The 14435-nt window shown below is 44.8% G+C and overlaps 1 protein-coding gene across 2 annotated transcripts in view; it reads right to left on the bottom strand.

Moving 5' to 3' along the window:
- Positions 1-14435, bottom strand: part of LAMA1 (laminin subunit alpha 1) — a 165800-nt gene that overhangs the window by 64567 nt on the left and 86798 nt on the right. For both annotated transcript variants that reach the window (XM_050767166.1, XM_050767164.1), the window contains exons 20-28: positions 9409-9515; positions 8610-8790; positions 7851-7987; positions 6489-6725; positions 4699-4842; positions 4004-4183; positions 2866-3051; positions 1875-2002; positions 1104-1224 (exon numbers count right to left, since the gene is read on the bottom strand). In XM_050767166.1, coding sequence (XP_050623123.1) covers positions 1104-1224; positions 1875-2002; positions 2866-3051; positions 4004-4183; positions 4699-4842; positions 6489-6725; positions 7851-7987; positions 8610-8790; positions 9409-9515 — 1421 coding nt within the window. The remainder of the gene's footprint in view (positions 1-1103; positions 1225-1874; positions 2003-2865; positions 3052-4003; positions 4184-4698; positions 4843-6488; positions 6726-7850; positions 7988-8609; positions 8791-9408; positions 9516-14435) is intronic.

Consider the following 14435-nt stretch of genomic DNA (forward strand, 5'->3'; position numbering starts at 1 on the left):
TACAAATGGCCAACAGGTATATGAAAAGAAGTTCAACATCTCTATCATCAGAGAAATGCAAATGAAAAAACACAAGGTGATACCACCTCACACCTGTCAGGGTATCAACTATCAAAAAAAAAAAACAAAACAAAACAGAAACTAACAAGTGTTGGTGAGAAATTGGAACCCTGTATACTGCTGGTGAGAATGTAAAATGGTACAGTAAAAACCAGCAGCTATACCATTTCCATCTCTCCAAAGATAGAAAATTGAAGTACCATGTGATTCTGCAAGTCGACTTTTGGGTACACATCCAAAAGAACCGAAAGCAGAATCTCAAAGAGATAGTTGAACCCCTATGTTCACAGCAGCATTATTCACAATAGCCAAGACTGGGAAGCCACCCAAGTTTATTCATTGACAGATTAACGAATAAGCAAAATGTGGCATGTATATACAATGGAATACTATTCAGCCTTAAAAAGGAGGGAAATTCTGACACAGGCTACAACATGAATGAGTCTTGAGGACATCATGCTAAGTGAAACAAGCCATTCACAAAAAGACAGATTCTGTATTACTCCACTTATTTTGTTTATTTATTTTCGAGACGGAGTCTCTCTCTGTCACTGAGGCTGGAGTGCAATGGCTCGATCTCAGCTCACTGCAGCCTCTGCCTCCCGAGTTCAAGTGATTCTCCTGTCTCACCCTCCTGAGTAGCTGGGATTACAGGCAGGCGCCATGTATTACATATATATAGAAGCAGGCCCTACAGTGGTCAAATACACAGAGACCAAAAGAAGAGTGGTGGTTGTGGGGGACTGCAGAGAGAGGAAATGGGGAGCCAGTGTTTAATGAGTGCAGAGTTTGCATTTGGGATGATAAAAAGTTTGGAGAATGACAGTAGTGACAGTTGTACAACGACGTAACTGTACTTAACACGACTAAATGGTACACCAAAGAATGGCGAAGATGGCAGATTTTGTTACGTACATTTTACCAAAATTAATTTCTTTTTAATTCAAAAAGAGAAAAAAATGATATAGTATATACACATAAGTTCTGTTCGTCTCTTGGAGTTGCTATAACAAGGAAATAGATTTTGACTAGAGTCTGCCTACCTGACACGAGAATCCCACAGTACCAGGAGGACAGACACAATTCTCTAAAAGAGATGCAACCTCTTCTTCTGGGTGCGGCTTTTCAGCCTTTCTGCCAACCTCCATTGAAATGCCTGAGATTCTGTGCGGCCATCATGTTAAGAAGAGAGGAAATGCTAACATTTGAAAAACTTTCTAGAAACACAGCACATGACCTAATATTTGCATATATATGAAACCAGAGCTTCCTTCCCTGTTTGGAGTAGTTCCCACTTGTGATTATAAGTGAAATGTCTTAAAGCACATTAGTACTGTCATGACACATTTTAGACATTTAAGAATTTAAAAATAATGTGACAGAAGTACACCTAAAAGACCTTTTGAAGTGCTGATTTGGCCAAGACTTAATGGCTTTCTTTATGGGTTAAAGTATTAGATGAGTTGGTGACCGCATTCTTTATACATCATTACAAAGACGTGGGCATTTCAGTTTTCACGGCAGAAATGGCAACTGTTTCTTTTCTTTTCTTTTCTTTTTTTTGCATTTTATCTTCAGCCAAGATTCCACCATTACGTCCTTATATTTTATATCGACATTAGCATGCTAGGTGGATACTTTAAGTTATAACTCACACATTCCATAATGATATTAATATTTAACAATGTTTTGGTAAGGAACTGAACTACATGTATTAATAAAAATAGTAGGTAATGGAAGCGGAATGAGTCAAATTCTTTCAGTTTGCTTTCAAATATGAAAATAACGGTCAAAATTCTAGAAGCTCCAAGTACCTGCTCTGCTGTAATCCTTGACCATATGATGCCTTGATGAGGATGTACTCAATGTTGCTAAGGACAGACATAAAATCCTCTCGCGTGACAGATTTTTCCGAGACGGAGTTAAAATATTTCCAAAAATGCTGTAGAATGAGAAACACATTCATTTAAGCTCAGAGGCCAAATTCTGACAGGCATAAAACTTATAAAGAATAAATTCTTTTATAAATTTCTCCAGAAATGAGCCATGTTCTGTGCACGCCACTGAGTGTAACTGACAAAGACCTCCTGAAACCTCCACAGGCAGGTGCAGCGTCAGTCCCATTTATCAATAGATACGCATTACCTAAGGCAGTGCCAGCCACACAGCGAACATCCAGTAAACATCTGCTGGGAGAATGGACACTTCCCAAATCTGAGCAAGTCCAAAGTCTCCTGTACCACTATCTCCATGCAGGTTGAAAATAGTACGCCAAGATAAAGAATTTAAGATGCAGTGCCCACTAAACTGACATATGCCTAATACACATTTCTTGAGAATTTGAAATTCAAATTGTTTTTGGAAATCCTGCTAATCCCACTGGAAATTTGATCCCAGGGTCTTCTTGCTCAGTCTCTCTCTCTCTTTTTTTTTTGAGACAGTTTCGCTGTTGCACAAGCTGGAGTACAGTGACGCAATCTCGGCTCACTGCAACCTCTGCCTCTTGGGTTCAGGCGATTCTCCCATCTCAGCCTCCCAAGGAGCTGGGCCTACAGGCGTGCACCACCATGCCTTGCTAATTTTTGTATTTTTAGTAGAGACGGGGTTTCACCATGTTGGCCAGGCTGGTCTCAAACTCCTGACCTCAGGTGATCCACCCACCTCGGCCTCCCAAAGTGGTGGGATTACAGGTGTGAGCCACCGCACCTGGCTGCTCATTCTCTTATTAATGGCTTTCATCTTTCACTACATCCATAGCAAAGTCAATGTCTTTAAGGAACTTATATAAAAAGATCCCATTTTCACCTCTCTCATTGCTACTTCTTGTTCCTGCCTCACTCCATTCTCTGGCGCTGGTGCATCCATGTAAATGACTTGCTTTCTGGTCCGACCACCTTTGATGAGAACTTGAGGCTCAAAATTGGAGGTGCCGACGCCGTCCAAAGAATAGAAGGCCACGCTGTACTTCAGTTTGCCACCATAGGCCATGAGCTATCAAATAACACAGTGTTTACTTCTCTGACAAAGCTTTCGCTTAAAAACATTTTATTGCAAGCCTACCACCATATGAGAGAAATCTTGTATCTTCAAAATACATGCGTGAAATATGTTGTCTGGAATTTGTTTCCTTCTAATTCCATTTAATTATGGATTGTTAAGTTGACCTAAGTTACACAGTTCCTTTTAAGAATACAAACAAAAGTGAGCTCCAAAATAACAAATCAAGGTGGTAATGATGCAAATTATTTTCAAGCTCCTTTAAATTAAAAATTTCTCTGTCTCCAGGAGCACTGGATGCATATTTGCAAATTGTAAAGATCAGGGTGAATTCATACACAGACTCCAATGTTTATATAAACAAAAATCCAAGTGATGCCCTTCATGATCTTTTATAGTAGTTCCGCGCCCCGCCCCATATGAGTGATAATTTCTTGAAAAGGGACTCCCAGGCCATAGCACCTAGGTTTGTTCGACGGGCATATTAATAAACACAGTCCAGTCCCACACCACGTAATGACATTTCAGTCAATGACAAACCACATATACGACCATGGTCTCATGAGATGATGATATTAACATTCGCACCTAATGACACATTCCCACCTAATGACACATTCCCCTAGAATGTCTCTCCATCGTTAAGTGACAAATAACTGTATATGTTTGTTGAATGACTGCTTTAGGAAGAACCAAATTAATATAATGTGAACTTAAAAAACTTTTCAAATTAATGAAAAATTTTAAGAAACCATATACTTGACGAGATTTTTATAAGTATTAAACTTCTCTGACCTCACTTAAAAGAGGAAATTAATAACCACTTCTTTAAATGACAGGCTGGGCCAGACTGTGGTGATTTTAAATGATTTCCATATCTGCCAGGAAGTGGGGACCGGGACTGGCTCTCGGCTGGGCGTGCCCCTCACCTGGGCGTGCCCCTCACCTGGGGTCCTTGGAACTGCCGCGGCAGCCGCCAGTAAAACGGCTCTGCGTGGACGTGCTGCCGGACGGTGGCGGCATCCAGCAGGAAGTCGGGGGCCTGGTAGTAAACCCCCTCGGTCGTGCCCCTCAGGTTACTCTGAGAAACCACACGCAGAAGAGGCTGATCGGAGCCCAGCGTTACCTAAACCACGAAAGGGAGGGAAAGTGCACTTCAAAATACGAACTTTCCACGCCAGTTTCATCCTTTAGATTCCATCATTGTTTCACAGATGAAACAGCTTCATTATTAAAACAGAAACAGTAAAGACTTTTCCTTTAAACTAAACATCCGGATGAAAATGAACTGAAAGCGTTTTAAACGACTGCATTTAAGGCCAAACTGTTGCTGCACTGGGGAAATGTTCGATGATATGCAGAAGACGGTTAAGATTTTGCAGTTCTATCTTCTCTCCAGTGAAAGCTTTTCATAGATTAGCTAAGGAACAACACGGACAGCCTTTAGTTCAAGCTCCATTTACTTCCTCGGCCAGCAGAAGTCGAGCTCTGATCCATGCTCTAACCCAAATTAGCTTCCTAGAATTTCTGATGCCATAAAAGCAAAATTTAATGTGAACACTTGGCTGTGTCTCCCACCCCCACCCTCCTCCCAAGGGGAGTGGGGTTAGAAGCAGAACGTCTTTGCCGTGCGTGACTTACTGGGGTCCTCACGTAGCCCTCCAGCTCTGAGCAGAGGTGGGACAGCCCGGAGCAGAAGCAGGGGCTGCAGCCCACGGCGTTGTCTGCGCGGAGAGCAAAGCTGCCCTCTCGACACTCGTTGCACTGAGGGCCAGACACATTCTCCTAAAAGGAAACAAATACAGGACTCGCGTTTGCCTAAAAACGAGATGTGATTTCTGAACAGAAACAAAATAAAACACAAACATAATTTTAAAAGTAATTATAGATGCACAAACATCAGTTTCTGTTAGCCGGGCCCTGAGCTCTCTGCATGTCAGTTTTCTCAAAGATCCAATCAGTGATTCTCAAACACAGATGATTATCAGAGTCATCTTGGAAGCTTTTGGAAAATACAGATTCCCTGATGAGAACATTCCATGGCAATTCTGGAAGCTGCCTCGAGTCCCCAGGTGATTCTGATGATCCCTGGGCGTGAGAGCCACCGGCAGGTATTATTATTATTATTATTTAAGACGGAGTCTCGCTCTGTCACCCAGGCTGGAGTGCAGTGGTGCAATCTCAGCTCACTGCAACCTCCAGCTCCCAGGTTCAAGTGATTCTCCCGCCTCAGCCTCCCGAGTAGCTGGGACTACAGGTGCCTGCCACCATGCCCGGCTAATTTTGTATTTTTAGTAGAGATGGGGTTTTGCCACGTTAGCTAGGCTGGTCTCGAACTCCTGACCTCAGGTGATTCACCCGCCTCGGCCTTCCAAAGTGTTGGGATTACAGGCATCAGCCACCGCGCCTGGCCCAGGTGATTATTAAGACAGGGCCTGCTGCTCTACTCGTCTGTCATCACAGCTGTTATCATAAGATGTGGCAGAGTCCAGGTGTGGTGGCTCACACCTGTAATCCCAGCACTTTGGGAGGCTGAGGCGGGCAGATCACCTGAGGTCAGGAGTTTGAGACCAGCCTGGCCAACATGGTGAAACCCTGTCTCTACTAAAAATACAAAAATTTAGCCAGGCATGGTGGTGGGCACCTGTAGTCCCAAATACTTGGGAGGCTGAGGCAGGAGAATTGCTTGAACTCAGGAGGCAGAGGTTGCAGTGAGCCGATATTGTGCCACTGCACTCCAGCCTGGGTGACAGAGCGAGACTCCGTCTCTAAATAAATAAATAAATAAATAAGGCCGAAAACAGGGAGACTAATGCTTCTATTACTCCCAGGCCATGATCTCTACATGAGTTTTCCTTCTTATCTCCAGTCACCCATCAGCCCATTACCATCATCAAGCCAGAGGGCTCCCATCTCACCACCCATGGGAAAAGGACCAGAGGAGGTGGCTCTGACCTCCTAATAGCAAAGCACATTGGGAAAACTAACGGAAATACACAAAACTTATAATGACATTGAAATCTTACCTCTTGGGAAAATAATAAACCCTGATTTCCTTCAGTGTGGCCAGCACCTGCGGGAGCCCAATAACCTCACAGGGATCCCATCACAAATCCCAAAGCCCTGAGATACCTACTTCACCTGCATACTCAAAATACACAGCCACTCAGCCTCTGGGATATATGATCAAAAACTCAGGGCAGTTTTCAAATCGGTTCCATCATCTGACACTTGTAACAGTAAAAATTCAATTTCAGAAATCATCCATCACTCTAGAGGAGCACAAGAGACTTTGAACTCGGATGCGGAAGGCAGTGTGAAGTCACTAGCGAAAGCATCTAAATACTGGTTGCTGAGGTAAGTAGTCAAAGCCCAAGAGTCACGATGAGGAGCTAGAGAGAGGAAGAAGGAGGAGGATGGATGGTAAATACCTTGCAAGGGCAGGCCCCGGTTTCCTCTGCACAGCCGCAGAGACCCTGCTCCAGGTTGCAGGCATCCCCCGACGTCCCCCTCAGGTCACAGTCACAGGGAACACAGTCGGGAAAGTCTCTGTAACCCAAGGAGCACTGATCACAGGCCCGGCCGCCAAATTTCCAGTTGCACTGGCAACGGCCGGTGACCATGTCACACTGATGATGAGACGACCCCACGAGGCTGCAGTTGCAGGCCTGAGAGACAGGAAAATCAACTCAATAAAAAGACAGATTTGATGCTTCCCAGTATGCACATATTTGAATGACAGGAGAACACTACACGTGGGGAAGATCTACAAATGAACCATCTCCCTCTTGCTATTGCTCCATGGATTCACTTTGCCATGTGCCAAGAGGAGATAAGCATTGTGTTGCTGGACATTTGTGCATCTTAGTGGCACATGCGCATGGGGCCAAAATTGTGAAGTGAAATGAAATCTACTAGATCAAAACAAGTCTCACAAAATTACTGTAGAAATCAGGCCAGGCACAGTGGTTCATGCCTGTAATTACAGCACTCTGGGATGCAGAGGTGGGAAGATCACTTGAGCCCAGGAGTTTGAGACTAGCCTGGGCAACACAGTGAGGTGCCTGCCACCATGCCCAGCCAATTACTTTTGTATTTTTAGTAGATACAGGGTTTCACCATGTTAGCCAGGATGGTCTCGATCTCCTAACCTTGTGATCTGCCCACCTCAGCCTCCCAAAGCGCTGGGATTGCAGGCGTGAGCCACTGTGCCCGGCCGGTTTTTGGATTTTCTAACCATCAGTGTAACAACTAGGTTCTTGAAGAAAACCTAGAATAAGGTGTCTTCAGGGTGTGGTGTCTTCCACTTTGACCCCTCTCATCTGCACTGAGGTGTATTGTTTTTGGTTTTGATTTTTAAGATAGAGTCTTTCTCTGTCGTTCAGGCTGAAGTGCAGTGGTGCGATCACAGCTCACTACAGCCTTGGATCCCTAGGTTCAAATGATCCTCCTGCCTCAATCTCCCAAGTAGCTGGGACCACAGGCATGTGCCACCACACCAGGCTACGTTTTTTTTTTTTAACTGCTATTTTTTGCAAAGACAGGGTTTTGCTTTGTTGCCCAGGCTGGTTGTGAATTCCTGGCTTCAAAAGATCCTCTTGCCTCAGCCTCCCAAAGTGCAGTGATTACAGGTGCGAGCCACTGTGCCTCGCCCACATTGAGTTTTTTCTTTTTTTAAACCCACAAAGCTATTCAACAGATTAAAGTCCAGAAAACATATAGAAGAAAAGGCCTGCAACTTGCTAGAGCAAAGCAACTCTCAGTGACGCAAAAGCGTGGATGACAGCGCTCACCTGGCACCCCACCTCCACATCATAGCCCCAGTGCCCATCCTCACATTCTTCACACCTCGCACCCTGTGTGTGAGGGGGGCAGACACACTCTCCAGTTTCTGGGTCGCAGGTATTCCGAGTGTGTGGGCAGTCACAGGCTGAAATAAAGATGAAGGCTGTGTTACAGATCTGGGTGACGTCAGTAAAGGGCTAGGAGCTGACGCTGTTCTTTCCCTTTTATGAAGAGTCCAAGCCATTCTTCTCCCTCCTAAAAGATGCCTCACAATTCTGAAGATTGCTCCATGTCCTCATGGAGGTGGCCAGCCCTCGGTCTCAGGAGATGCTGGGGGAAGAGGGAAAATGGGGACAGGACAGGGGAAACAGAAGAGTGAAAAGGCCCTCACTAGCTGATCACAGAGGGAGCCAATATTTACTTACTGCAGGCCCAACGCCACGCTGAAGACTTTATATAGAACACTTACACTAACTTCTCAATGCAGACTCACATTAGCATCCCCATTTTACAGATGAGGAAACTGAGGCCAAGCGAAGTTAAGTAATGAATCTAAGCTCCCACAATTAGTAGGCGGCAGAGCCATGACCAAAACTTAGGCTTGTACCCTGAGAGGGATCAGAAACCAGAAAAAAAGTATGAAATCCTCCAGGGAAAGAAGAGAAAAAGTAAATGCACTTAACCGAAATTAGTTGGAAGTAGAGGGAGGGCCGAAGGAAAGGTCCAAGAATGACTATAAAGTCTCAAACAAGGAAATCAAGGCTTACGTGTACAGCTGCCATCCTGGTAGGCGTAGAAGCCATGGGCACACCTGTCACACCTTTTCCCTGCCACACCTGGGACGCAGTGACACTGGCCTTCATCCGTGCAGTCATCTGACACGGAGCCTGCCACGCTGCAGTTGCAGGGCCGGCAGCCATGGCCTGAGTCCAGCCCATAATAGCCATGCTGTTTCACCAGAGGGGGAGACAGTGCAAACCAACATATGTTTTAATCAATGACTCCTCATATTAGTATGTTCCAGAACACACACAGGGTATTTCATAGAATCATAAAGTATTCATGACACCATCCCCATCCCTTTATAGTGAACGTCACTCTCTAGACAGGCACGGCACTTGTCAGCCACACTTTGTGACATGGTTTGACTCTGGGTCCCCACCCAAATCTCAAATCCAATTGTAATCCCCATGTGTCAAAGGAGAGAGGTGATTTGATCCTAGGGGCAGCTCCCCATGCTGTTCTCATGATAGTGAATGCTCATGAGATCTGATGGTTTTGTAAGTGTTGACAGTTCCTCCTTCACTTGCTCACACTCTCTCCTGCTGCCTTGTAAAGAAGGTGCCTGCTTCCCCTTCCACCATGATTAGAAGTTTCCTGAGTCCTCCCCAACCACGCGAAACTGTGAGTCAATTAAACCTCCTTTGTTGATAATTCCCCAGTCCTGGGTAGTATCTCCATAGCAGTGTGAGAACAGACCACTACACTTGGGGACTTAGCTCCTTCTGAGTCATGGATTCAATCGCCTCTGTACCAACGCTAAGGTGTCAGTCACACGCATCTTACCAAACACTGGTCACACTGCTGTCCAGTCACGTTTGGTTTGCAGTCGCAGAGTCCGGTCTCAAGATGGCACACGGCAGAATGGGAGCCTTTCGCATGGCATCTGCAGGCTAAACACATGCACACAGAGACATATTAACCCTCATTTCTGAGGATGGTTATAAGATCCTTCATCCCCAAAGGAAAAAAAATGTAAACCTTCAGCCTTTCAAATCACAAAACTAAAAATGATATTATTGGCAATAACTTTAGAAGTTTAGCATTCTTCTGAAGAGTAAACTAAAACAGGGTTAGTGGAAGGATCCATCACAGGAAAAACATATTGAAGCTATTAAGATGATAATTACAAATTCGCTTAACCAATTTCATGAATTCCGTGACATTTTAAAAATAAGCTACAAATTCCCGTGAAAAACATGCAATGGAGATTTTCAAAACCAACTTAGCCATTTGCTCTGATTTCAATCAGGTACATATTTTTTATATATATACACATATATATACACACATATATATACACACACACACACACGTGTATATATATTTTTTATTTTTTTTTGAGACTGAGTCTTGCTCTGTCGCCCAGGCTAGAGTGCAGTGGTGCGATCTCGGCTCACTGCAAGTTCCACCTCCCGGGTTCACGCCATCCTCCTGCCTCAGCCTCCCAAGTAGCTGGGACTACAGGTACCCGCCACCACGCCTGGCTAATTCTTTGTATTTTTAGTAGAGATGGGGTTTCACTGTGTTAGCCAGGATGGTCTCGATCTCCCGACCTCGTGATCTGCCCACCTTGGCCTCCCAAAGTGCTGGGATCACAAGCGTGAGCCACCGTGCCAGGCTACATATTTAATATTTTAAAGCTCAGTTAAAACGTAATCTAAATAAGTACATATTAATATTACATTTCATAATTTAATGAAAAACATCTTTTCATTAAATATGATACATCCCAGTTCTAAGTCATGAGTCATTTGTAGTTTCAGGCCAGATGGTTCCATTTTATCTACAGTTGCAACACTGACAAAGCTACAAAGGCCCCTACCTTTGCAAAGTGATATAATCTTACGGGTTCAAAATACATTTAATCAATATTCACAGGGGAACCCTCAATAAGCACTTCAGTTAGAATATTTATATGTTGACTGGGTACAGTGGCTCATGCCTGTAATCCCAGCACTTTGGGAGGACAAGGAGGGCGGATCACCTGAGGTCAGGCATTCAAGATCAGCCTGGCCAACATGGTGAAACCCCGTCTCTACCAAAAATACACAAATTAGCCAGGCATGGTGGCACATGCCTGTAATCCCAGCTACTCGGGAGGCTGAGGCAGAAGAATCTCTTGAACCCGGGAGGTGGAAGTTGCAGTGAGCCAAGATCACGCCATTGCACTCCAGCCTGAGTGACAAATGAAACTCCAACTCAAAAAAAAAAAAAAAAAAAAAAGAACATTTAATATGTTGCCCGACACTCCTTTTTTTTGTTTTATTTTTGTTTTGAGACAGAGTCTCACTCTGTCACCCAGGTTGGCGTACAGTGGTGCCATCTCGGCTCACTGCAAGCTCCGCCTCCCAGGTTCATGCCATTCTCCTGCCTCAGCCTCTCAGGTAGCTGGGACTACAGATACCGGCCACTATGCCCAGCTTATTTTTTGTATTTTTAGTAGAGGCGGGGTTTCACCGTGTTAGTTAGGATGGTCTTGATCTCCCGACCTCGTGATCTGCCCGCCTCGGCCTCCCAAAGTGCTGGGATTACAGGCGTGAGCCACCGCGCCCGGCCCCCAGGCACTCTTTATGAATGCGTGGACTCGGAACATGTCCAGTGTGTGTCATGATATAACGATATAACAAAAAAGAGAGAAAAACTTCACAAATAATGGAAGGCCCAAACACAACCCGGAGGCTGCAGCAAGAGTGCCGGACACGGGACACGGGAAGGTCGAGGGCAGAGGAAACGTGCTGGGATCCGCCTCCTTCATGATCTAGGCCAGGCTGGCCATCTGTTTTCCCGGGGTGGGGGCCTTAACGCTGAAGTCCCACAGGAGGCCCCATTCACTGGCGCCCTTCAGGGACTTACTCTGTCAGCCCATAGCTGGACCGTGCAGACTCTACTGCTAATTCCCCAGCACATCCTTCTCTACTGACCCCATCAAACACAAGACACCCCTCCCCTTGACCCTCCATCGGAACATCCACCTCCCTGGCACGTCCGTTCAATCCAGCTTTTGCATAGTGTCTTCCTGGCCCCTTGTCTGCTACAACTGTTCTCCCAGAAGTCTCCAGGGATTTCCCAGGCACCAAATTCAGGGAGTAGACTTCGGTCCCCCTCTGACCCCATGGCTCTGTGGAAGGGACCCCGTGACCTCCCTCTCCCTTTTGCATCGCCCTCCTACTGAGGTATTTGGGACACCCACTTTTCAGCCCCCCTTGTTTCTTGTGTGTCTCCCCTCCGTGTTTCATTTAAAGCTGCCTCTTTCTCTGGGGAATATTTAAAGTTCAATGCAAGTATGATCAATACAAACTATTGATGACAATTTAAAAAATCATATTCACTGTATGATGTGTCTGTCAGTCTGTGCCTGTCACATTCAGTATTTCTTTGTACTTTCATCACAAACCAAGGAGAGAGGTGAAATAAAAATAATGTTCTCTATTTTTGGTGTGAAATCTACAAAATCTACAACCTGGAAAGACTAGATACCTTTCCATAGGTCACACAGCTATTACTAGTTCTCTCTCTGCAGTAATAATTATTATGGTGATTCTTTTTTTTTTTTTTTTTTTTTTTTTTTAGACGGGGCCTCACTCCATCACCCAGGCTGGAGTGCAGTGGCACAATCTCGGTTCACTGCCACCTCTGCCTACCAGGCTTAAGTGATTCTCCCACCTTAGCCTCCCGAGTAGCTGGGATTACAGGCACTCACCACCACACCCAGCTAATTTTTGCATTTTTATTAGAAACGGGGTTTTGCCATGTTGGCCAGGCTGGTCTCGAACTCCTGACCTCAGGTGATCCACTGGCCTCGGCCTCCCAAAGTGCTGAGATTACAGGTGTGAACCACCATACCCGGCCTATTATAGTAATTCTTAATTAAAATAGTATTTATGTTATAGATAGTACTAATTTAAAATAGTATTATTTTAGGCCAATTACTGAATAGCCAGGTACTTTATATATATTTTAATTCTCAGGAGTAGCTCACAATATAAAAATTATACTCATTTAACTTATTTAATATAAGATTTCTTTAATATTAGAGTTCTGTGAGGTTTCTCACCATCCTCATCTCCCCAAGCGCCTACTCTACCTGGACGGCCTGTCTACACCTCCGGCTGCAGCCACTGAAGGTGAACCTGATGATCAGTTTCTCCTCCTACCAAGCTTCAAGTGAGTCAGAGTTACGGGCGAGTAAACAGATAAATACCGGGTTGAACTATAAGCACTTGCTTTAGAGAAGGTCAATCACATACAACACCGGCACTTTCACCTGGTTTAACCTAACAGACTATAGTATTATACAAGAATGGGGGGGCCCTATGGGAGGTCCATAGAGGGAAGCCTGTTACAGAAACGGAAGGATTGCTCGTGAGATACGCAGAAACCGTTCACAGGACTTTGTCTCATCGAAACCAGGGGATGCGAGGAGGGGATGAGAAAGCGAGAGAGGAACAAAAGCTGTGAAGTGCTGAGAAACCAGAGAGAGCCTGGACAGCATCAGCCCCACCAGCCCAGGCCCAGACCCAAACCCCAGCTGCTCTAACCGGCCTTCCTCCACCTTCCAATCTGTCACCAACACCTATTTTATGTCTTCTCTTTTATCTCCGGGGCAAAGGCCCTATCTGAAGCCCTCATCAGCAAGATTCATTTCCGGTCTTGTCTCCTAACCCAACACCCCGGCAGCCAGTCTCTCCTCAACGCTGGCCGCAGGGCACTATTCAAACACACAGCTCCAATCACACCCTGGTGAGTCCTAGGACAGTGAGGATGAAGTGACCTCGGCACCTCAACACTGCACACGAGACCCCGCCGACGTGGCTGCTTCCCACCTGTCAGCCCGAGACCTGCCCTCCCTGCCTCTGTCTTTTCCATTCTGCTCACTCTCTCTCCAGCCTCTACCTCGGGCAGGGCCTGCCCGCTTGCCTGGGCCCGTCTTCCCACGCTGGTCACTCTTCTTGGGGTTCCTCTTTCCAGCCTTCAAGTCTCAGATGAACAGCACTCCCTTCAGAAGGCAGCACTGGCCACCCTAGGCTGATGGGCCTGCCCGTCCTCTGTGCCTTCAAGTGCACCCCCAGACAGTCATTCATCGCCTTCACCTTCACAGTCCTGTCCTGTGGCCGCCAACCACACATGTCTACCAAACGCTGGAGATGTGGCTGATGCAACCGAAGAACCAAATCTCTGAGTTTAAATTTAAATACTGAAGTGGTTTTGTCAACGTGGATGCCAATATTAAAGAAAATAATTTTTGGTACAGGATGGAAAAATTTTAAATACGTTTGAACTACCTTTTCAACTGTAAATTTTCTGTAATCTGCATGTAGATCAAGTATTTCTGATGAAAATTTAGCAAACTGAGCTGGGCTATAAAATATACACTCAATTTTGATGACTCAGTACTAAAAAAGAAAGTAAATATTGCTTTAATACTTTTAAAACCTGATCACATGACAAAATGCTAATTTTTAATATATCAGCTCAGGTAAAATATATTATTAAAATACATTTCACCTACTTCTTTTTACTATTGAAAAATGTGGCCACTAAAAAATTTTAAATTACATGTGTGTTTACATTATATTTCTATTGGACAGCAGTGGTGTGAAAATATAATAAAAATGATTGCTTTATTACTAGTAATTATAATAGCTACCATTTATTTCATGTCTAGAACTGTAAATGTTTTTGCACTGACTTCTCAGAAAGGCTTTAATATACACATATAATTATGTCCATTTTATGAATAGCAAAATAGTGGCTCAGAGAGGCTAATAAATTAGCCCAATGTCACACAGTTGGTCCTGGAATCAAAGTCA

The sequence above is a fragment of the Macaca thibetana genome, chromosome 18 (genome assembly GCF_024542745.1).
Source record: "Macaca thibetana thibetana isolate TM-01 chromosome 18, ASM2454274v1, whole genome shotgun sequence".
Taxonomy (NCBI): Eukaryota; Metazoa; Chordata; class Mammalia; order Primates; family Cercopithecidae; genus Macaca; species Macaca thibetana.